The sequence below is a fragment of the Canis lupus genome, chromosome 10, assembly GCF_048164855.1.
Source record: "Canis lupus baileyi chromosome 10, mCanLup2.hap1, whole genome shotgun sequence".
NCBI lineage: Eukaryota > Metazoa > Chordata > Mammalia > Carnivora > Canidae > Canis > Canis lupus.
In genome coordinates this window covers 15472622-15495116 of record NC_132847.1, presented here as the reverse complement: position 1 = coordinate 15495116, position 22495 = coordinate 15472622, and the positions used below count along the sequence as shown (strand labels likewise).

Below are 22495 nucleotides of genomic sequence, written 5' to 3'. Positions count from 1 at the left end.
TAAAGGAACAGCATATTAGGAGTTAATAGGATAAGAATCGTATTGTGACCATGGCTCAGAGTAAGCCTACTTCAAGAAATGCTTGTGAGATAACTTTCCCAAACTTTTGAATGCTTTTATTATGTTCAGAAAGAAAAAAAAAATGATCTCCTAATGAGCTAATAATTAAAGCTCATGAGGCTGGAGTAGGGGAGATGAGTCTGTTCTGTTCCAGTTGGCACTGAACCCCTGGTCTTTCCATGAAGAAAGGGAGGAGGAGGGATGAGAAATCCTGCTTCTCTAGTGAGGAAATTGTGCCTTAAAAAAGGAGAGGGTTTGAGGAACTAAAAATCATTCATCTGAACTCATCAGTTTTCAGAGATATGAATGCATGCCTGCAAAGGAGCAGGAGAAAAATCCAGGCTTCAAACTTCGCACCAGAAATCTGAGTGGTGCCATAGCTTATCTCTGTGCCAGCCAGCCTCAAGGCGTTACTTACTGGAAAGTTTGATCAAAGACAAGAAACCTCTTTATACAAGTGTATACCTATATACATCGACTCCGTATGTGTACATGGTCACTTTATGCATTGAAACTCTTCCAAATGCCTGTCTCAAGACTTTGTGGGGTTTTTTTCTGTCCTTCATCTTTTATCTTTTACTTGAGCTTATCACTTCATTTTACTGTGTGTTGGCTGAGCCTTGATAGACCACAGGCTGAAGAGCATCCCCTTGGGGTTGCAGGGATAGCTTCTGATGCAGCCTGGCTGAGTGTGACTTAGCTGGGGTGGGGTGAGGGGACAAGCCTGAGTTCCCAACATTGTCACCTGAAACCTGTCCTCCTGTCTATCCCCAGGTGGGAGCGGGGGACTCCCTGCACCTCTGCAAAATCCTGGTGTGAGTGGTTGTATTGTATATATATTTAAAGAGTAGCCTCAAAAAAATAAAATAAAATAAAGAGCCTCAAGCAGCAAGGATAATGTTTCCTTAGGATGCCTGTGTCTGCCTAACTTGAAATCAAGTGCTTTTTGTTCTCATCATGTTTAAATTACTTTGTAAAAGGTCTCCCTGTGATTTTTTTTTTCCATTATGCTTTTGGTTCCCTGAGATGTCTATAATGACACTTAGACCATCTTATAATTAAGAATTAAGAAACTTAATGAAACTTATGTACTCATTTTTTTTTTAAAGGAAAATGTCTCTGAAATGAACATTAAGTTCTAGTGATCTGGTTTGATTTGGTATATTTCTTAAAGTTCTGTCTTGGGCTATCAGACTTTTCATTAATACTTAAACTTGTATAATGCTTGGTCAGTGAAAATCTTGTCATTAGCCGCATATGCAGTGCAGGCTCCCATGCAAATGTGTAGGACAGCACTTCAGTATTGCTTGAGGTGCCTTACAAAAGCCTTATTTCTTCTCCCTCTTCTTACCCACAAGACTTTTTAACAGGTCATTGTATTTTCTAAAAGTGGGAAAGGATAATGTTACTAGGGAAGCAAGAAAAGAAAAGCAGCAAGAGCCTCTTTTAGCTGACCAGTCAACTGGATATTGACCACCTGTCTTCATGGGAAAGAAATAGATGGCAGTGAATAAGCGAGAGTCTAGTTTTCCAAGAAGCTCAATGATTTTCCCAAATCAATACAGCTCATCAGGCCTCAGAACAAAGGCTGCGGGGGAGGTGACAGTGATGGAAGTGGCTCTGTGTTCTTTTGTGTATTAAACCATAAGGCCCATGGGGAAACAAGGTTTCTTTAGCTATGTTTTTCCCCCCCTCCTCCCCTTTTAGGGTTTATTCAGTGTATTAAGGGAGGGGAAACCTTTCAGTTTTTTTTTTTTTTTAATAAAATTTCCATAGATGGTATCCCAGTGATCAAATGTACTTTTGAAAGAGATAAGTAAGCTCAAAGAAGAATGCCGTCTTTTAAAATGTAGATTAGAACAACACCATTTTGCCATTGCTTTTTGCTCTCTGGTGTTCGATTAGCCAGTGGATCTCCTGCGGCTACACCTTTATTTATGGATTGGGTTTGGACGAACCGAAAAGCAGTATCTCCTTGTTCAGATGAACCTCTGGCAAATGGAGAATCATTACTGTCCTCCCCTCAGCGAACCTTGTTCCTGATGCCCTGAAAATAACACCAGACCCTAAAAGGAATGCTGAATTGTCGTCGGAGAGGTTATAATTAACGTAGATAGAGCGGTGCCAACATATTCCAGCCGCCAACAGGGAACATCTATCCAAACCAGCAATTTTTATCCTGTCAGTTCTTTAATCTTTAAGCTCACTGTGCTTTCATAAAGTAGTACATTAACACCAGAGCAGTGTGTGTCTGGGGTTTATGACTGGGGTGGCGGCACACTAGGGCATAAAGTGTTTCATTACACTCCCCTTTGTTGCTGCTGCCCTATCTCCCATGCTCCATTGCCATACACTATTTGTTCAGATAAAGCCCAGTGTTCAGAGTGACTAATCGCAGCGTTGTGTTCCAGATGGTTTGATTACAGGATGTGGTTAAAGTGACTCTTCAAACATTCAGCTCCGCAGTAGGGCTCTTTAAAAAAAAAAAAAAAAAAAAAAAACCTGCATTTTCTGGTCATGTGACTATATTTTTCTTGTCCTTAGTGCTCCATAGATACTTGGCATGGAGAATAGGAAAGTCCCTCTGCTCTTTAGCTGTCAGAGATTTCATTGGCAGCCTCAGTCATAAATTAAACATCTCCTTTCCTCCCCCCAAGAATTAGAAACTCAACTTTGTCCTTTGAAGAAAGAACTTTCTGAAGGTTAGATGCTTTGAAGGCAAAAAAAGGAACAAGTGTACTACACAAGACTCAGTCTTTTTAAAGAAGGTACTAGGGTTGGATACAATGAAACCACAAAAATAAAATGTTGGGGGAGGGAGGTGGAAGTACAAAGGAATAATGGTGATAAATCATACCTGGTACAATAGTCATGTTGCATAAAGATATAGGTAATAGGATACCTGAAATGCATGAACATTATCCTGGACTCATGAAACCAGCGTAATGTGGCCTTTTTATTGTCACTAATGATTCCCCTAGAAAAAATATATAAAAGGAAAGAAATGTGTAAACTTGAAAAAAAAAAAAAGGGTTGTGGCATAACTGGGTTACATTTCGGTGCTATTAGAGTGAGGTTTCTGTTTTCTGCATGAGTGCACGCCAAGTCCATCCAGATGTGGTAGTCTGAATAGGAGTTCAAAAAAAAAAAAAAAACGACGTCTGATTCCAAATTTGGCATTTGCAATGCTTGGCAGAGACTTCTGTCCCAGGGATGAGGTACTTTAAAGACTCTGAAACAGTCTTTAAACTGTAATACAAACAGAGTTATGCTGATCCGCTGGGAAATCAGGCATTTGCCCAGTTCTTGAGGAAACATCTTCACGAATACCAGAAACAGTAATTCATAAACCATATTTATAACATCTTTGGAGTACAGTCTTTCCACAGAGAATTTCTATCATCTGTATGCTAGTGGGAGATGATGCTTATTGAAAAAGTATGGTAACCGTGAAAAGAAGGATTCAAATCTAGATTCCCTTCTGTCACCATGTCATTATGCCCAGGTGTTGAGCGAGCTCTCTCTGTCAGCTGGGTCCTGTGCTCCCAGGTACGGTGGGTGCAGACCCTGCTCCTGTGTTCGGGGAGTGTGTTCTGGTTGGAGGAGAGGCAGACTGTCTGTGAGAGGAGTAGGATGTCAAGGGACTGTGCATTTAGGTTAAGACAGGTTCGGTGGCATGCAAATGTGGGAAGAGTTTATTTGCTGCTTTCCTAATAGTCTGAGTTTGGTAGTCCTTTGGTGGGTTTTCCTTGTCATTCTGGGTCCCAGATGAAGGACACTCTGCCATCCTCTGGTGGTCTTCATGGTTGCCCTAGTCTGTCCCAGCCAGCCAGAAAGAGGAGGAAATGAGAAGGACATACGGGGTGGGGTAGGGATTGTTGTGGGCCAGCTGTCCTAGACCTGAATGTGCCACAGATCCGTGTCTGACTGGGCGGGAGGCTAAGAAGGGTCTAGCTGTGGACTCGGAGGGAAGTGTGGTTTCTGGTGAGCATCCACTGGTCAGATGACTGTGGGTATAGAGTTCCGTGGGAGACTCAGAAGGGAGGTAACTGCTTTTTGATGTGCGTGCACCACCAGTGTGTGAGTGGAGAGCATTCAGAGAAGAGATAACATTTGCCTTTGTCTCTCTTTGGTGCTGATTCTTTAGGAACTTGAACTCTCCTTGGAGATTTGGAATAGAACATCGTCCGGGGATTAAAATTGTGGCATAAACAGTGGTTGAAGAAACTCACGTAGGCTGGAGCGGGGAAAAGGAGAGGGAGCTGGGGGTGAAAATGTTACCATGGCCATTGCCGTTGCCTGGGTGAAAGGCTGTTGGCTGGACTTTAGGTAGACTTTCTCTGCAGGGTATCGGAAGGTACGAGCAGGAGCCAAGGTATTCAGAGACAGATTTAAATTGAGAACCAGGAACAGCTTTTTACCAAGGTGGCTGGAAAATAATGGGGCAATCCTGGGTGCTGTTGAGCCCCTATCACTGATGAAGAGGAGAAAGAAGGAACACACCAGTACTAAGGGTCTTGCACCCATTGGCTTCTTCATCTCCTAGCTCTTGTATCCTTGGGGCTTTGATCCACTTAAATTCTCTCAGCCTTTGGTACCTTGTGACCTTGAGATTTCTACTTATGTTGTCAATTTGCCTTACGACTGACTCTGATTCCCAGAATAAGTCTCTGGTTGCCTCAGCTTTAGATGCCCATCACTGGACACATCAGATGAGGCCAGGGTTAGGATTACTGGCTTAGGAGCCTAGTCACCTAAAACTACCCTCTGAGCAGAGACTGTGGGCAAGGTAAACCCTGGGAAAATCTCATCCAGGGTCTAGTTTGATGGATCAAGGAGCCTGCTCTCTAGGTATGGATAATCCATAATCTATACTTCCCTTTCTGGATTACAGGTATGCCTGTGTTGGTTCTGTTAGAAGTTTGCAGGCTCTTGCAGAATAGACTTTGGATGGAGGTCTCGCTAGAATGTGGCTGATCCCATAGCACCAAATAAGTATCTAGTGTATATAACCTAAAGATACACAATAAATGCTTAATGGGCCTGATCGTCTCTCTGGGAGCACTTAACTGCTAAGTATTGACAAGAGCAAATAATAGTTAGAACCCTGTGACTGTGGAATCCTTACAAGATCTCAGGGCTCTTTTGGCTTGAGTTAAGGTTGTTACCTTAGGCTTAGGTCACAGAACACAGAGAACGTTCTTATGAATGTCCTGTAGATAATACAAGTTTTATGGGGCAGTAGCTTAGATTCTTAGATCAGTATCTAATTCAGAGCCTTAATATAAATAGGAAAACCCTGTGTGGTGAGCACACACAAATCATCCATTGCTGTCTTCAGCTGTATTTGTAATTGGCAACAATCTTCAGATGTTTCTCAAATATAAAACGTTTCGGGGCAGCCCGGGTGGCTCAGCGGTTTAGCGCCACCTTCGGCCCAGGGCGTGATCCTGGAGACCCGGGATCGAGTCCCCACATCAGGCTCCCTGCATGGAGCCTGCTTCTCTCCCTCTGCCTGTGTCCCTGCCTCTCTCACGAATAAATAAATAAGATCTTTGGGAAAAGAAAACGTTACAGGGCAGGCATTACCAGCATTTTGAGAAACAGCATCCTCATGAGTGGAAGAGGAGGACAGTAAACGTAGAGGGATCCTGGAGACTATAAAGATGAAAAAGGCTGGCGTAGAGCGTCCCCAGCACCTGGGTCATGGGCTAGGCGGTTGGAAGAATAAATGTGCATTAAAAGAAATATTAAGTCCTTTCGTAATAAATGTGTATTTATTTCCATCGTACAAAAGATAAACGAGAAACACAACTGTGCCCAGATTTATGACATTCAAAGTAGAACTTTTAAAGGACTCATTTCCATTTTGGTGAGTTAAAGAGTGGAGTCCACTTGACATGCCCCCGTGGTTGGGTTACAATGCATTCAAGATGTTGAGACTTGAGCAAAAGGAGAAACCGTTTGCATGTTTTAGAGCTAAACCGCCACCCTTCTCCTTGGCCCCGCACAATGGGATGTTGTCTAAACACAGACTTCCTTACAAAGAAACAGTACACTTTGTAGTTTATAAGAGCAGCATTCCTGAAGCCTTCTTTCCAGTGTGGCTGTGTCACCATGGGCGTGCGTGTGTGCGTGTGTGTGTATTCGCACGTGAATCCTGGGCAGACAGAAATACTCTTGTGGCAGAAAGAAAAATAGACCCGAGCACACGTATTCCATCAGCCGGGCCTGATGGAGGCTCGTCAGCATCTCCCCGGGAGCGGAGCGTTTGGGTTGAGCATTCTCAAATGCCGAGGGCAGCTGGAACGAGGCCCCGTTGGAAGTTGTGAATGGGCTCGGCGGGGTCCCCCCCCCCCCAGTGCCGGTGCAGATAATGAGGGACCTCGCGGCATCACCGGGGCTCGCACACGAGGTCTGCCCGCGTGGCTTCTAGAGGCCGCATCCGGCGGGGCGTGCCTGCTGCAGCGCGAGCTCAGCCTTTGTGACGGCTCCCGGCGGCCGACTGCCGGCGCGGGCGGCCCCCGCGTTTCCCGGGGTGCGGCGTGGGGCCCCGCGCCCCGAACAGCCCCCGGAGCAGCCCCGAGCAGCCCCGAGCAGCCCCGAGGCCCCGCCGCCGAGCCCTCATCCCGGGCCGCGGCCGCCCGGGCCCAGCCAATCAGACGCGAGCGTCCCCGGCAGGTGCCGGCCAATGGGCGGCCGCCGCTCGCTGGAAACGCGAGCCCCTTAGGGGAAAAGCAATAACAAAAGCCTTTCACTGCAGACAAATGTTAAGTGTCTGTGCAGACTTTTCCTGTTTTTAATTTTATTACTGCAAGAATGGAGGGTTTGTTGTTTCTTTCATGTTTCCTTTCAAGCAATTTTAATTATACATTTGTGCTACATCAGGGACTCTGGAACGCGGTGATTCAGCCTATTGCGTCGAAAGCCCAAATGCAGTAACCTTCTGGCGATACAGATATATTCCCGCACTGTAAATATAGCTGACATGCTGAAGAATTTTAAGCAGCTGCAAAGGTCTTTGACACCACACACAGGGCCCCAGAGAGCACATGATGAGAAAACCAGCTCCATCTTCCCCTTCGCCTCCCCGCCCACCCCCTCCCTTTTCCTGGAGGGATGTGCTCATAAAGAATCCTTTCCTCCAATTGTTCTGTCTTGTGCAAATTTTGACCAAATGCCTAATTACCATTGATTCTCATCTCAATATGAATTTTTATACTCAGTGGTTTCAGGATTTTTTTTTTCCCCTGAGGGAATCAGAATGGAATCAACCCGTGATTTGAGGAAATGCTTGCTTTGCTTCATTCCAGTCCCCTTTCCTCCCCCCCCCCCACGCCCCCCCCCCCCCATTGCTACAGTGAGTAAATTCAGCTGTCACCTAATAGCAACAGAGACCATATGGGAAACAATTTTCAAATCTCTTCCTGAGACTTTTTGGAAGAAAGCCTGCCTTCCCCCACTACCTGAGTCCCAACCATTCAGATATTTTCCCCTGCTGTTAAAAGGCTCCCAGGACAATTAGTCTTACCTTGTGAGGTGTCCCTTACCATAGAGGAGTGCAACACAGGTTTTCCTCTGCAATTCACAATGGCAGTGAGCGAGTGAGCAAACCAGCTAGAAGTAGACTTTGACTAATGTCCCTTGGTGTTTCCAAGATGGAATGGGTTGTAGGTACAGAAAAGAAAACAAAGGCTCGTTTAAGTGTTTCCTTTATTTACCCTAATGTTTTAGGTATGTCTCACAATCCTAGGTCCTTTTATTATACATTTAATTTTAAGGAGTGATTAAAAAAATATACAGCGCTGGTCCTCTGGAGAAATAAAGAGGACGTTCTATTTTGTTTTCCAGTGACATTTGGTACACTAAGTGCACTTAAGTTTAGTAATTCACAGATGCAGTGCTAAATTAAATTGTCTGTCTGCAAAGCAGTTGGGAAAAGCAGAATGGCTTGCAGGAAACAAGTGTGTTGGTTTTGAGATTTTTCTTCTAATCCTCTGTGGCAAATGCTTACTAAAGTTGATTCTAAAGATAACCCCAAGAGCAAACCTATTGTGCACATTTATTTTCTTAAGAGGGCTATTTTAGGAGTCCTTAATATGAAACAAGACCAAACAGTGAAACAGATACCATACCGTGGCTGATTTCTTGTCTCACAAAGCCAGAGAGGGGAGGATTAGGAAAGAGAAATTATAGCTGATTGTCTGCTATCTGGACTCTAACCCCCCCACACTCCCCTTCTACGTGTATTTTTGTGCACCCACATAATCTTTTCCTAAATAAAAATCACCATTTTATATTGTTGAATTGGAAACAAAGCCGATGCCTTTCAGTCACCTTCTGGTTTAAGCACTGGTAACTGGCGCTTAGTTTTTGTTGGCTGCTTGCCAAACGAGAGCAATTATGTGTAATAATAGAAAAATTAAGAGGTGAGTGTTGCTGTTTTACAGCAGGACATGGCAAAAACCATTTCCTTCTGTCAGCAGTATCTTGATTACACTCACACACAGTTTTACCCTTTTGTACCGCATGCGCACAGGCATTACACACGCGCGCACACACACACACACACAATTTCCTGTGGGTTTTCACTTGAGGTCACTGAAACCAGAAAGAGGAAGAATGCAAACCACAGCTTTTGAAAGCAAATGAGAGCAGAACTTTGCTGGTAAAATCATGATCATCATCATCTTCATCATTTGGAAATAGAGGAATCAGTGCTAACTGTTGACCTCCTTCATTCCCCGTTCCCGCAGGTGTTCTAGTGGTCAATGTCACGTGGCGGAACAAAACTTACGTAGGGACCCTACTGGACTGCACCAAGCACGACTGGGCCCCTCCCAGGTAGGCACAGGGCCTTTTATTTCAGGCTCTGTTTTCTCTCTTCCTTCCCCTTCCCCTCTCCTTTCCCCCATCCTCTCTTTGCAAAGAAACCTGAGAGATAGATTAATAATGCATAAAAGTCTGCCTGTAATTGAAACCAGGCAAAAGAGAAACGGGCAATTCAGGATTGCACACAGTGAAATGCAGATGCAGGATTTCTTTTCTGTCACCGAGAGCTCTCCTCCCTGCCCCGTCTCCCTCACTCCTTTGTTTTCTGTCTCTTAAAACGGGAATTGGAACTGGATTTGAACTAGCTATCCGAGCCGTTTTTCTTTGGTGTTCTAAAGCATATACACCCTCCCTAGCCTGTTCTTTCGCAGGGATTGAAATAGCGGAAGAAGAGGGTGTGTTCTCCCTCTCTGGGCCCAGCCCTCAAGCTGCTGGGGGTGTTGGCCACCCTTGCCTGCATTGTGTGGCTTTGGTGTTTTCACCGGCTCTTTTGGGAGTGCTCATTTTGACATGTGTCGCTTGCTCTTCCCTAGGTTCTGTGAGTCACCGACCAGTGACCTGGAGATGCGAGGGGGCCGGGGCCGAGGGAAGAGAGCCAGGTCTGCCGCGGCGGCTCCGGGCTCAGAGGCCAGCTTCACCGAGTCCAGGGGGCTGCAGAACAAGAACAGAGGGGGTGCCAATGGGAAGGGGCGGCGGGGCAGCCTCAACGCCAGTGGGCGCAGGACACCCCCAAACTGTGCCGCTGAGGACGTCAAAGCCAGCCCCTCCTCCACCAACAAAAGGAAAAACAAGCCCCCGATGGAGCTGGACCTGAATTCCAGCTCCGAGGACAATAAGCCCGGGAAGCGGGTCCGCACAAATTCCAGAAGCACTCCCACCACTCCTCAAGGGAAGCCGGAGACTACTTTTTTGGACCAAGGCTGCTCCTCTCCAGTGTTAATCGACTGCCCCCACCCCAACTGCAACAAAAAGTACAAGCACATTAACGGCCTGCGGTACCACCAGGCTCACGCACACTTGGACCCAGAGAACAAGCTGGAGTTCGAGCCCGACAGCGAGGACAAGATCTCGGACTGCGAGGAGGCTCTGAGTCACGTGGCGCTCGAGTGCGGTGAGCCCAGCACCAGCCTCTCGGCTTACGAGCAGGTGAAGGCGCCCGCATCGCCCGGCCCCGGGCATCCCCCGGGCACCCCCAAGGGGAAGAGAGAGCTGATGAGCAACGGTCCGGGCTCTGTCCTCGGCTCAAAAGCGGGGAAGAACTCGGGCAAGAAGAAAGGCCTCCACAGTGAGCTGAACAACCTCCCGGTGATCTCCAACATGACCACCACCCTGGACAGCTGCTCCGCGCCCGACGGTGGCCTGGCCGCCGAGATGCCTAAGCTGGAAGCAGAAGGCTTGATCGACAAGAAGAACGCGGGCGACAAAGAAAAGGGCAAGAAAGCCAACAACTGCAAAATGGACAAAAACCTCTCCAAGCTTAAAACTGCCCGGCCCATTGCCCCCGCCCCGGCCCCTGCGCCCGCCCCTCCGCAGCTGATCGCCATCCCCACTGCCACCTTTACGAGCACCACCACGGGGACCATCCCCGGACTGCCCTCCCTCACCACGACCGTCGTGCAGGCCACACCAAAGAGCCCTCCATTGAAACCCATTCAGCCAAAGCCCACGATCATGGGAGAGCCCATCACCGTGAACCCCGCCCTTGTGTCCCTCAAAGACAAAAAGAAGAAGGAGAAGCGGAAGCTGAAGGACAAAGAGGGGAAAGAGTCGGGGAGCCCCAAGCTGGATGCCAAGCTGGGCAAACTCGAGGACGCCAAGGGGGCTGGCAAAGATTTATCTGGGCATTTTTTAAAGGACCATCTCAGCAAGAGTGAAGGGCTGGCCAACGGGCTGTCAGAGTCCCAGGAGAGCCGGATGGCCAGCATCAAAGCCGAGGCTGACAAGGTTTACACCTTCACGGACAACGCCCCCAGCCCCTCCATAGGCAGCGCCTCAAGGATGGAATGTAGCACTTTGGTGAACGGCCAGGCGCCCCTGGCCCCGCTGCACGTGCTCACCCAGAACGGCGCAGAGGGGTCCGCGGCCAAGACCAGCAGCCCCGCCTATTCGGACATCTCCGATGCTGCAGACGATGGCGGTTCCGACAGCCGGTCGGAGGGCATGAGGTCCAAGGCCAGTTCCCCGTCGGACATCGTTTCCAGTAAGGATGGTGTTGTCAAAGGGCATCCTTCGGCTCCAGCACAATCATCTCAGATGAAAGAGTCCCATTCACCCTACTACCATGGCTACGATCCCTACTATTCTCCGAGTTACATGCACCCCGGGCAGGTGGGAGTCCCTGCAGCTGGGAACGGCGCCAGCGCGCAGGCGATGAAGATCAAGAAGGAGTCTGAGGAGGACCCGGACAAGAAAGACAAGGTGGAGCAGCTCGATGCCAAGAAAGTGGACCATACCTCAGCACCCTTACAGCCTCAGCACCAGTCAGTGATCACACAGAGACACCCTGCCCTGGCGCAGTCACTTTACTACGGCCAGTACGCCTATGGGCTCTATATGGACCAGAAGTCCCTGATGGCCACCAGCCCTGCCTATAGACAGCAGTACGAGAAGTACTATGAGGATCAGAGGCTGGCAGAGCAGAAACTGGCCCAGGCTGGCAGAGGAGATTGCGACAGGAAAAACGAGCTCCCCTTGAAAGAGCTGGGCAAGGAGGACAGTAAACAGAAAAACCTGCCGTCTGCCACAATCTCAAAAGCTCCCTCTACCCCGGAGCCTAACAAAACCCATTCTAAACTAGGGCCGCCAGTGCCTAATAAAACTGAGGAGACAGGTAAATCACAGCTTCTCCCCAGTCACCAGCAGCAGCTTCAGGCCGACAGCTTCAAAGCTAAGCAGATGGAAAACCACCAGCTTATTAAGGAGGCTGTAGAAATGAAATCTGTCATGGACTCTATGAAGCAGACAGGTGTAGATCCAACCTCGAGATTTAAACAAGTAAGATTGTGGAGCGTGGCCCCCACAGGGAGAGAGCAAGTCTGAGACTTGGATGTGTCTGGGCTTGATCTGGTTAGACGTCTTCGCAGGAAATAAGCCAGGGGCTCCTTAGGGTCGATCCCCTCTCCTCCTAAAAAATATCTGACAAGGTTCCCTCAGGAGTTCTTTCATACCTCTCAAGCGTCGCGGTCCTCACTATTGCCTTGTCGCGTTGTGTGGTAACAGGAACTTCGGATGTGTGCTTGGCAGACTGGTGTTCTGTGCCGTTCACTCACTGTGAATCTGATGAGGTCCCCCCATTTCTTAACTGAGTCCAGAGTGAGGGAACTCTGGTGGCTGCTGAGATCCTGAGCCTGGTCTCTACAACATTTGTTCTGTTACATCCCCAAATTTCTCCTGGCACCTCCAAGGGATATTATTAAGGCTGGGCCCTTCGGTCCACATTTCCCATCTTTCGTCTCTTTCATAAAACTTGGGGCCCAGCCATCTTCCACACGGTGTCCAAGATGCCTAGATGTTAAGAGCCCCAAAGTAGGGCTCGGTGCCCATCGCCTGTGAGGCAAAGTGTGGAGTATGGCGGGGGTGTCTGGGTGCATGGGCCTCCCGTAGTCCTCCCGGATCCCCCTGGCCAGCCAGCCTGAGGTTCCATGGGCCGGCACCTGAAAACCAGCCACTGTGAAATCACACGTGTGCTGGCACTTCCTGTCCTAGCGCACACGTCCTGACTCACTGTGGTCTCTTGAGAGTTAAGAGTTAACGCTGGAGGTTTCTGGCATCCCGACCCCTCTCTCCACCCCCATGCTTTTGTCCCTGGGGAACCAGAGTCACAGAATCCTGTCTTCATGCTCGTTACTGCCCAGAAGTTAAGATGTAGGCCCAAGGATGAATGTTCTCTCAGGACCTAAATATACCCAGTGGGGTTTTGTCATGATTGGGATGGGGGTTGCAGAGGCCTTGCCCCACTTGCGGAGGCCTGAACCAGGCCGTAGCTTCAAAGGGCGTTAGAACCCTACGCTTTGGGGGCACGGGGTGGGGGTGGTTAGAGATGCCTTTGTTTTCTAAGAGAAAAGCTATAACGTGTGCTATTAATTTGAAATTTTGTTTTGATTAAGATGTCTGCACAGGAGACATGAGCCCGTGTATTAAGCCTCAGCTGTTGTAGGTGAAGAAAATATGTTAGGAAACCAAGAGTTTCCCCCACTAACTGATGTTAATTGATATGATGATGATTTAAATTTACTATGAGCCAGCCCGAGTTGGGAGTTTTTAAAATTCTTTTTGCCTGTGTGAGATAGTAAAGGGAAAATGAGTTTTCGATTAAATTATGTCTGAGCGTGCTGTTTAATGTTGAAGGATCCCACGAAGGGCCCAGCTCCATCCTGGGCAATGGTGCGACCCTGATGTTCCTGGAGCTTTTAAAAGCTTTGGTTTTGTCTTGTGTAAAAGAGATTAATAATGATGCCTACCGCAGACGTCATGACTTGGGGAAAGAGGGAGGTAATGCTCTTGCACAGTGCAAACCCAGAAATACACGTTAACTTAGTATTAGAAGTAAGAGTAATAATGCTGTCATGGTGATTAATGGGTTTTGCTTCAAAATGGAAATTTTAAAACAAATCTCCCCCCCACTTTTCTTTTCTTTTCTTTTCTTTTCTTTTCTTTTCTTTTCTTTTCTTTTCTTTTCTTTTCTTTTCTTTTCTTTCTTTCTTTTTTTCCCTCAAAATCAGGATCCAGATTCAAGGACATGGCATCATTACGTATACCAGCCCAAGTACCTGGATCAGCAAAAGTCAGAAGAGCTTGATAGGGAAAAGAAATTAAAAGAGGATAGTCCTAGGAAGACCCCCACTAAGGAGGGTGGCGTGCCCAGCCTTCCTGTATCACTAACAAGCATTAAAGAAGAGCCCAAGGAGGCCAAGCGTCCTGACTCTCAGTCTCTGGAGGAGAACAAGCTGAAAAATGATGATGGAAAGACGCCTATGAACTGGAAGGACTCTCGGGGAGCGAGAGTGGCGGTGTCCTCGCCCATGAGTCAGCATCAGTCCTACATACAGTACTTGCATGCTTATCCTTACCCACAGATGTATGACCCCAGCCACCCTGCATACCGGGCTGTCTCTCCCGTCCTAATGCACAGTTACCCTGGTACGTGTTGCGGGTTCTCGCTATATTGGAGGGAACAGGCTGCGTGCAAATATTAGCTGTTTGAAAAACTCAGGATAAATGAGACGCTTCAACAGTAACCTTTGTTTCGCTTGTTTTTAGTTTGCTTCAGTTCCCCAAGGTGAAACTTACTTCATATGAGGTTTTTTGGGGGAGTGGGTTTTGTTTTTGTTTAAGTAAAATGTCAAGCGTCCTCAGCTCTCGTTTGTGCAGACTCTGATGGTCTGCTCTAGCTGTTAGACTGACACATACTTTATTGCCTATGAAAATATTCTAAGCACTTACTGTCATAATCATTATAGTTCCTATTCCTTTCACTTAAGCGGACACATAAATGTATGAAATGGCTGTAAGCTCAATTCTGTTTATAACCTCCGTTCATCAGGATGAATTAACTGGGAGAAGAAAATCGGAGAGCCTACCTACAGTTTTAACGATGATGTAGCCCACTCTTAATATAATCCCCTATTTTAAGATCTCCGACTCTTCTCCCAAGTTCATGTAACCCAGATGATGTTATTTTTTGTTTTTGTTTTTAAAGATGTAGCCCATAACTTGATGTGGCATTTGTTGTGTATCTGCAGGGGCCTATCTCTCTCCAGGATTTCATTATCCTGTTTATGGGAAGATGTCAGGGAGAGAAGAGGCAGAGAAAGTCAGTAGCAGCCCTAGCATCAACACGAAAACAACGACGGAATCGAAAGCCCTGGACTTGCTACAGCAGCATGCCAACCAGTACCGCAGCAAGTCTCCTGCCGTAAGCCTCCTTTTGTTGTTACTTAAAAGTACCATGTTTTGGGGGGCGAGGAAAGGGGACAAGCTAGGAAACGGTCTTGAAATATAAATGGTTTTCAAACCCAGCTGTGATTTCAAGATGCTGTTTTATCTTCACACATAAAGAACGGGGAATGTTCAAAAGTGAGATGCTTTCACACGGGGCGGGGAGCGGGGGGTGGGGGGGAATTGTCAGAAGTATGTGTGCAGTGCTCACGAGCTTTTCTTTTGCAAGAGGCACTGTACCCTTGACTCCCCAGGAGGGTGCTTGTTAGGTGGACATTTAAATTCATAGGAACCAACTTTCGGTGCGGAGGATTTTTGACGCCTGACCTATTGTTACACTGGTCTGCCAGGGTGATCACGTGAGAGTCTTTTGGCCTTGACCCATTGTCCTGTCCCTGGAACTTCCCGAAGCCCTGCAAACAAGTGGCTTTGTGAAAGACAGCTCCACCCTCACTGCTCCCCGCCGCTCCCCCGCCAAGGAAAAGGGAAAAGGGAATCTGCTAGTTCCAGAGGCTGTTGTGAAAAGAGACAAAGGATGTGGTAGTTCTTGCCTAGAAAAGAGAAGTGTGGCATAAAATGTAGGATCTGTGCTGTCAATGAGCCGACCAGAGACTCTAGAAGCGAGGAGAGATGATTTAGGAGTCTATTTCTTTGGGTACTCCTTCTAGTGCAAAGATTTTTTTTTTTCAAGTGAGAACAAAGAACTTTCGGCTGGCGGAGTTCTGGTGGGCAGAAACGTACGGGAAAGACGGTCCTTGACTAAACTGTTATTTGGCAGAACTGAGAGCTTTTTTATGCGCCTTCAAAAACGGACAGGTTCTGGAATGCTTCCAGAGGCAGAGGGCAGCAATTTCCTGTACTCGGTATTGACATACAGCGCCGACACGTGTATTTTCAACAGACGAAAACAGAGACAGGCGTATTTAACTTTACGAGATAGATTCTCCCCACCAAATGTACGTAAAAGACCAGGATAATTCAAAAACTTGACTTAAATGTCCACAACTCCTCCGCCCCGACCCCCAACCCCGCCTTGACCCCAGTATGAAAGTTGTTTCTGGGAAGAGATCGGGCCACTCCTAACCTTGCGGGTATGAGCGAGAACCAAGAGTTAGTCCCCTTCCTGCCGCAGTTCGAGGGAAACCTACGTGGATGCCGCTCGGTTTACTTGTGGGTGGGAGCCTTGCTTCAGGGTTGGCTCAATCCCTGCCTGCGTTTGGAAATTGTCGTCAATTAATAAGGAATGTGAATTACCTGCGCCTTCGTTCCTTAATCATTAACACACACCGCTCAAGGGACGGAGGTGGTTTAGGACCCTTGCTGGTGGTTTTTCAGAGTTTGAAGCGGGACCTGTGTCTCTTTTCTGTTGCAGCCCGTGGAAAAGGCCACCGCGGAGCGGGAACGGGAGGCCGAAAGAGAGAGGGACCGCCACTCCCCCTTCGGCCAGCGGCACCTGCACACACATCACCACACCCACGTTGGCATGGGTTACCCACTAATCCCGGGTCAATATGACCCTTTCCAAGGTCAGCCGTTCCGTCGCTATCGTGTGGCTCGTTCTGCTTGGGGAAAACCGTGTGCCCACAGTACATTTCATGTCTTAAAATGAATACATTGAGCTTTGGGTTAACCTGAACTCTGGGGAGTAAATAAGTTCCTAATTCTTATTTCCTCCGATTCCCTGGTGACACAACGGAGACGATCGCCCGTGTCTTTTGTGTTCTATTGAGACATGAGATGGCTCCCACTTAATAATTGTCACTGGTTGATGTTATCGGCGGCTTACCGTTATCTCCCAGACCGAGGTGGCGGCCGCTGTCTGGGGCACCGAGTATAACAATCAGGAGATCAGATATAGCTCCTCGAGGAAAATTGCGGGGAGAAAAAGGAAGGGATGGTGAGAGGCTTGGGTGAAATTGTGCTGATTTCTGCAGGCCTTTCTCATTACCCCACGCCCACCCCCCCACCCCCGCCCCCGGAAGTAATGGGAGTGATGTGTTTAGGTTTAACACCTTTAATCACCTCTAATTCAGGGTCTGTTTGCAGCCAATCATTACCCTGACTTTCACGATGGAGGAACATTTTGAAAAGCCATAGAATCGACGTGAGAGAGCCTTCGATTGGTGGTGTTATTAGCTAAGCTTGTGCCACTTGTCCCAACTTGGACACCTCATGGTGGGGGAGGTGGGTCCTGGCCCTATCTCTACCAGCGACCCACTTGCCAGGTTCTTGCTCTCCTAGTTAGCTCAGACTTCCAGGACACAATGTCATGGACTCTATGGCTTTCAACAGCAGCAATTTTTATCATAGTTCTGGATGCTGAGAGTCTGAGATCAGGGTGCCAGCATGGTCGCTTGTGGTGAATGCTCTGTTTCTGCCTTCTTGTAGATAGCTTCCATCTTACTCTGTACTTACATGACCTCTTCTCTGTGTGTCAGAGAGAGAGAGAGAAAGAGAGAGAGAGAGTGAGAGAGTGTAAGAGCATGCTGATGTTGGGTCAGGGTACCATCTTTATGACCTCATTTAACCTTAATTATTTAGGGTCTTGTCTTCAAAAACATTGGTGGGTTAGGGCATCCACCTAGGAATTTTGGAGAGACACAGTTGTTACACTTGCCATGTTGCCCCTTATGCTGCTGTGTGAATATAAGATTACGTGCCTAACGGTACTTCCAAAAGTGGGAAGTGCTCTACAAATGTGAAGGTTCTTTTTTCTCTATTCAGCCCATGTTTTTTGTTTTGGTTTGGTTTGGTTTGTTTTTTGTTTGTTTTTGTTTTTGTTTTTGTTTTATTCAGCCCATGTTGCCTGCTGTCAACTAGTGGCATTAAGAAGGACCAGAGAGAGGGGCACCTGGGTGGCTCAGTGGTTGAGCATCTGCCTTTGGCTCAGGGCGTGATCCTGGGGTCCTTGGATCGAGTCCCACATCAGGCTCCCTTGCAGGGAGCCTGCTTCTCCCTCTGCCTGTGTCTGCCTCTCTTTCTGTGTGTCTCATGAATAAATAAATAAAATCTTAAAAAAAAAAAAAAAAAAAAGACCAGAGAGGACATAGAAGGAGAGTAATTTTCCCTAGGTTAGCATTTGTTTTTTCTATTTTTCTCGGGATTGTTTTCTGTAGAATTAAAAATTGCTTCCTCTTAGGCAACTTTATGCCATCTGGAGCTCTTACATTCTCTGACTGCCATTTTCTTCTTGCAGGGTACAACTTAAGAGTATTTCTAAGTTTGACTCACTGATTGCATGTGCCTTACGGAATGTGTTGTCTTCTTTCACTGGGGAAATGTTGAAATGATAAAAGTTATGATGAAAGTACTGAAAAAACAAACAAACAAACAAAAAAAGAAAGTACTGTGTTCTAAGCAAATAGTGTGTTGTTTCCATCATTTACCGTGACTTTTGATTCCTCTTGTGACCTGGTGCCTATTATTTCTCCTGAGCTCTGAGCTTCGTATTTGGGAATGCGTACAGACCACTTAGCACCATGCAGAGTCTGAGAGATGGAAAGCTCTATATTCCCTTTGAGTAGCTATTAAGAAAACTACAGAGTATGGGATAAATGGATAGATGTTGGTTAGGCTGAGTGGTCTGTGCTCGGTCCTTGCTGAGCGAAACATACCGTGCGTGTTTAGGAAAGGACAGATTGCTGCTGTAGCCCTTTACTGTGTGACCCGTACCTGCTCTTCTCTCACCCAATGTCACAGAAACCCTGCATTTTTTTCCCCATTAGGCTTGACCTCCGCTGCCCTCGTTGCCTCTCAGCAGGTGGCTGCCCAGGCATCTGCATCAGGAATGTTTCCTGCACAAAGAAGGTAAGTATCCTGTACATTTGGAATCCGTTTTCTACAGGGAGACAGCATGATGGGTGGGAGGAAATTAAGTCTAGGCTTTTTAGAGCAAACACTTGGCTCCTTGGGATTTTTTATATATAAAGATTTTATTATTCATGAGAGACACAGAGAGAGAGGCAGAGACACAGGCAGAGGGAGAAGCAGACTCCTCCTGGGGAACTCGATGTGGGACTTGATCCCAGGACTCCGGGATCACCACCTGAGTGGAAGGGAGACGCTCAACCACTGAGCCATCCAGGTGCCCAGAGGGTTTTATATTACTGTAACGAATGTACCTCTCTGTCTCTGGTGCTTCAGGTACAGCTTACTTTCCAGGACCCTCCTTTCTTTAACTGTAATGTAGGTTAGTAATTAATCTGTGGGGTTTTTAATTTTTTTTGTTGTTGTTGTTTTTGAACAGTTGGAAGTCTCTCAGGTTGTCCTCACAGCCTGCTTAAAATAACCCTCCATGACCCCCTTTGTTTTATCCTGCTTAAAAATAAAGTCACAAAGGGAGCTATTTATTTTCATAATGCTAAAGGTGATGTTTGTTCTTTGATACTTTTAATTGTCCCTCAGGTTGTTTTAGAAGGGAAAATAATTTCTTTTTCTGCAGTGTATATCATTACCCTTGTGTTCATTCACTTTCTGTAGAATTGAATGTCTTGAAAGGACTAGAACTAAGATAAGTCTATCAGTCTTGGGGTTTTCATATTTGCAGTGTCACATGTGGACAGAACCCTGTGCTAAGCGTCTTCTTTTCTTTTGCAGAGAATAACAAGATCGGAAATGTACGTTGTCATGTGACTGGATCACATGGGGAAGCGCTTTATACAGACATCAGTTCCATGGTGTTAATTTGAAATGCCTTTAATGGCAGGCAAAAACCAGTCATTTCATTTTTGTAAATTACAGATTTTATCACAGAGTAACAAATGTTGCTGTAATTAAACTTCTGTTTTATATATATATACGTATACATATATGTATATATACATATATATATATATATTCTTTACTTTTTGTATCAGTAACCAGGCTCGCACACACAGGGTCTGCTGCCAAGTCGCAAACCACTCAGTAAAGGAAATAAAGAAAACGTATTTGTCATGTTGAAGAAGTGTTAGCCACAAAAGGCTGCTTACTTTTCCTTTTCCTTTTCCTTTTCGATTGTAAATAAATGACGTTCTGTATCAGTGTGCCTGAACCTTGCATATCCTTCATAGATACCCTGTAAGGCCCTCAGAAAGGCTGGCTGTGATGATGACGCTTGGGTACAATTTAGATGTCTATTTGGTGGCTCCCGTTAAAGACACATCAGTGTGAAATGTTCCTGTAGTCACTGTTTGTACTTGTGTGTTGTGGAAAAAAGACTTTTGGAAGGCATGGGGTTGCCAGTACCACAAAAACTGTGTTGTATATAATGTAAAGATTAAAATGGGGAAATAATGAGCATCTGTGAATAATGAGGTGTCATTTTTTTGATAATCTTGAATGGCAAATAACCCAATAGCCTGCGTACCAGAGACATCTGTGATTGTTCTATTACTTGAATAGTCTTGCAGTCCTTTTTTTTTTTTTTTTTAATGTTTACAATTATCCAGTTTTAGAAGAGAGAGACTTTAACGCCATTGCCTGGTTACTTGTTTTATGCTGTAATCTAGTTTATTTTATGTAAAATGTATATTGAATGCTTTCCTTTTTTATACCTGCCTTAAATAATTTGGCAATCAGAATTAAAAAGGTTTTTTTTTTTTATAACGGCTTCTTGTCTGACTCATGTTATTTCTAGACGGCCGATGGTGATTCTAATTTTCAAAGAAAGGCTTCTTATTACTATGAATATTCAATTCAAAAGATAATGTACGCACATACCGAGTTTTCTCATATGATACACAGGTATAACATCCAAGTGGTATATTTAATTCCGTGGACATGTGCATATCTATTGGGTGTTTACTCCACACATGGAGCATAATATTGGTACAAATCAGTAGTTCCAGATTTCTGTGATAGGAAATGATATTCCAAAGATGTAAGACTTGTGATGTGTGGACTGTAGAAAAGTTGGTCAGCCAGCCATTTATTTAACCTGTCACTGAGTTGTTTCATTAGCATATTTTATGCCACATGTACAGAATGAGCTTCCTTCCTGCCCCCCTCCCTCCCTTCGAATAAGCACTGAGCACCTCCTTTATCCCAGGCATTGTGTAGGTACTGGGATAGAGCCATGGACACAACAGATAAAACTTCCTGTCCTCATAAAAGTTGCATTTTCTATTAGGTGTGGTAAGCCTAATAAAATAATCCAGAGCGTGTTCGATGGTTGATCAACACTGTGGACAGAGAGCGTGGGAGTAGGTATTGGGAGCATACGAGGGGGGGCTGTCTGTGACTCTCTAGAGTGATGGGGGAAGCCTCACCACAGGAGACAGGAAAGCAAGCAGTCCTTGCCCAGATCTGGGGGGGAAGGCGTTGCAGCTGGAAGCAAAAGCAAAGCAGAAACCATGTAGTGTGCATGTGCTTCAGGCGTTTGGGCTGGTTGATCTCAGGGCTTCAATTCCAGCTGCCAGTTTCTTCTTTTACTGTCACGGCTAATGGCAGTTCTCTCACTTGGTGTTCTAAAACGTTCTTGACGTTGACAAACTTTGTTCTTGGTATTCATTTGGTTAGCTCTCCTCCTTGGACACCTTAGCTTCTCAGACGAATAAATAGATCCCTGCAATCGAAGTAATCAAAGTGTTTTCTCTGCTTTTGGAAAATCGCCTTAAAAAAAAAAGTGTTACGTTTGCGGGTGCCTTACACATTTGTCCATGTTCTTAATAGATTTCTCCAGAAGAAGATTTTTCTCTGAATTTTCAGCTTGCCTGTCTTTTGAGTTTCATCCATGTGACTATTTCTGAGAACCTCGGTAGTGGTGGTTTTTCCTACCTATATGAAAATTTCACATACTGTTCATCATTTTTTAAAGTTATCAGATGTTTTCAGTTTGATGAGTCCTTGAATAGTCGATGTAATTTTTTCTCATGCTGTTTAAGCCAGTACGTTTCCTCCGTCAAGAATAGGGTTTAAAGTATGTCTGTTGATTGCCTACATACTGCTGCAATTCCAGAATAGACCAAACAATTCAGACCCAGGTCAGCTTACATCTTCTGCTGAAATCGCGTGTTCCTGTGGCGGCTGGGTGATGCTATGGATTCTGGATGGTTTTCCTGCCTTTAGTAATAAGCATCTTTAAAAAACTCCGTGAAAGCCAATCTTGCCTTGCAGGCGCAAAGTGACTGGGTGTGTGCAGAGGACACACCAATCAGCCTTTTAGATCACTACTAGTTAGGCGCCTAAGTGGATAGAGTGTAAGTAGGTGCATCTGACCATGCTTCGCTCTGCTACTGTGATAAACAGGAGTGCCCAGACGTGCAGAGAAATATATGGCCAAAAGCACAATGTGATTTGAATAGTCTCTCCCTCTAGGCTTTTACCGGAACATTATTCACGACTGGTTTACATTAATCACTAAATGAAGTTTTGTTTCTTCGCCCGAACTGTTATGGTGTTGTCTTTGCTTATGACAACATGAATTGCCCAAAGGCCAGGGTTTGTTTATATTATGTGTGCCGGTTCTCTAGCTGAGTACATAGTCAGTACTGAATGGTAAATTAAAGATTCCCAAAAGGCAGGCATACTTGGCTCCGTTATATTACTATGATGAATCTGCCATTAATACGGTTCTAATTGTTTTACTTTTATAGACATAAAATCAGTCCCCTTAGTGACTAATAATAGGGTTTATTGATTTTACTAAACATTATTCATTCCAGGCCTGCTCATATCAGCTTGTCCT

General features: G+C 46.0%; 1 protein-coding gene across 8 annotated transcripts in view; it reads left to right on the top strand.

Moving 5' to 3' along the window:
- The window catches only part of ZNF608 (zinc finger protein 608), a 111040-nt gene extending 90625 nt beyond the window's left edge, over window positions 1–20415 (top strand). For 7 of the 8 annotated variants that reach the window (XM_072840807.1, XM_072840801.1, XM_072840804.1 and 4 more), the window contains 7 exons: window positions 8817–8904; window positions 9426–11886; window positions 13614–14031; window positions 14634–14806; window positions 16202–16355; window positions 18555–18636; window positions 19426–20415. In XM_072840807.1, the coding sequence (XP_072696908.1) occupies window positions 8817–8904; window positions 9426–11886; window positions 13614–14031; window positions 14634–14806; window positions 16202–16355; window positions 18555–18636; window positions 19426–19432 (3383 nt within the window). In that variant the 3' untranslated portion in view covers window positions 19433–20415. Of the gene's footprint in view, window positions 1–8816; window positions 8905–9425; window positions 11887–13613; window positions 14032–14633; window positions 14807–16201; window positions 16356–18554; window positions 18641–19425 lie in introns of those variants that run through there. The other variant, XM_072840805.1, reaches the window with a different exon arrangement.
- The last annotated feature ends 2080 nt before the right edge of the window (window positions 20416–22495 follow it).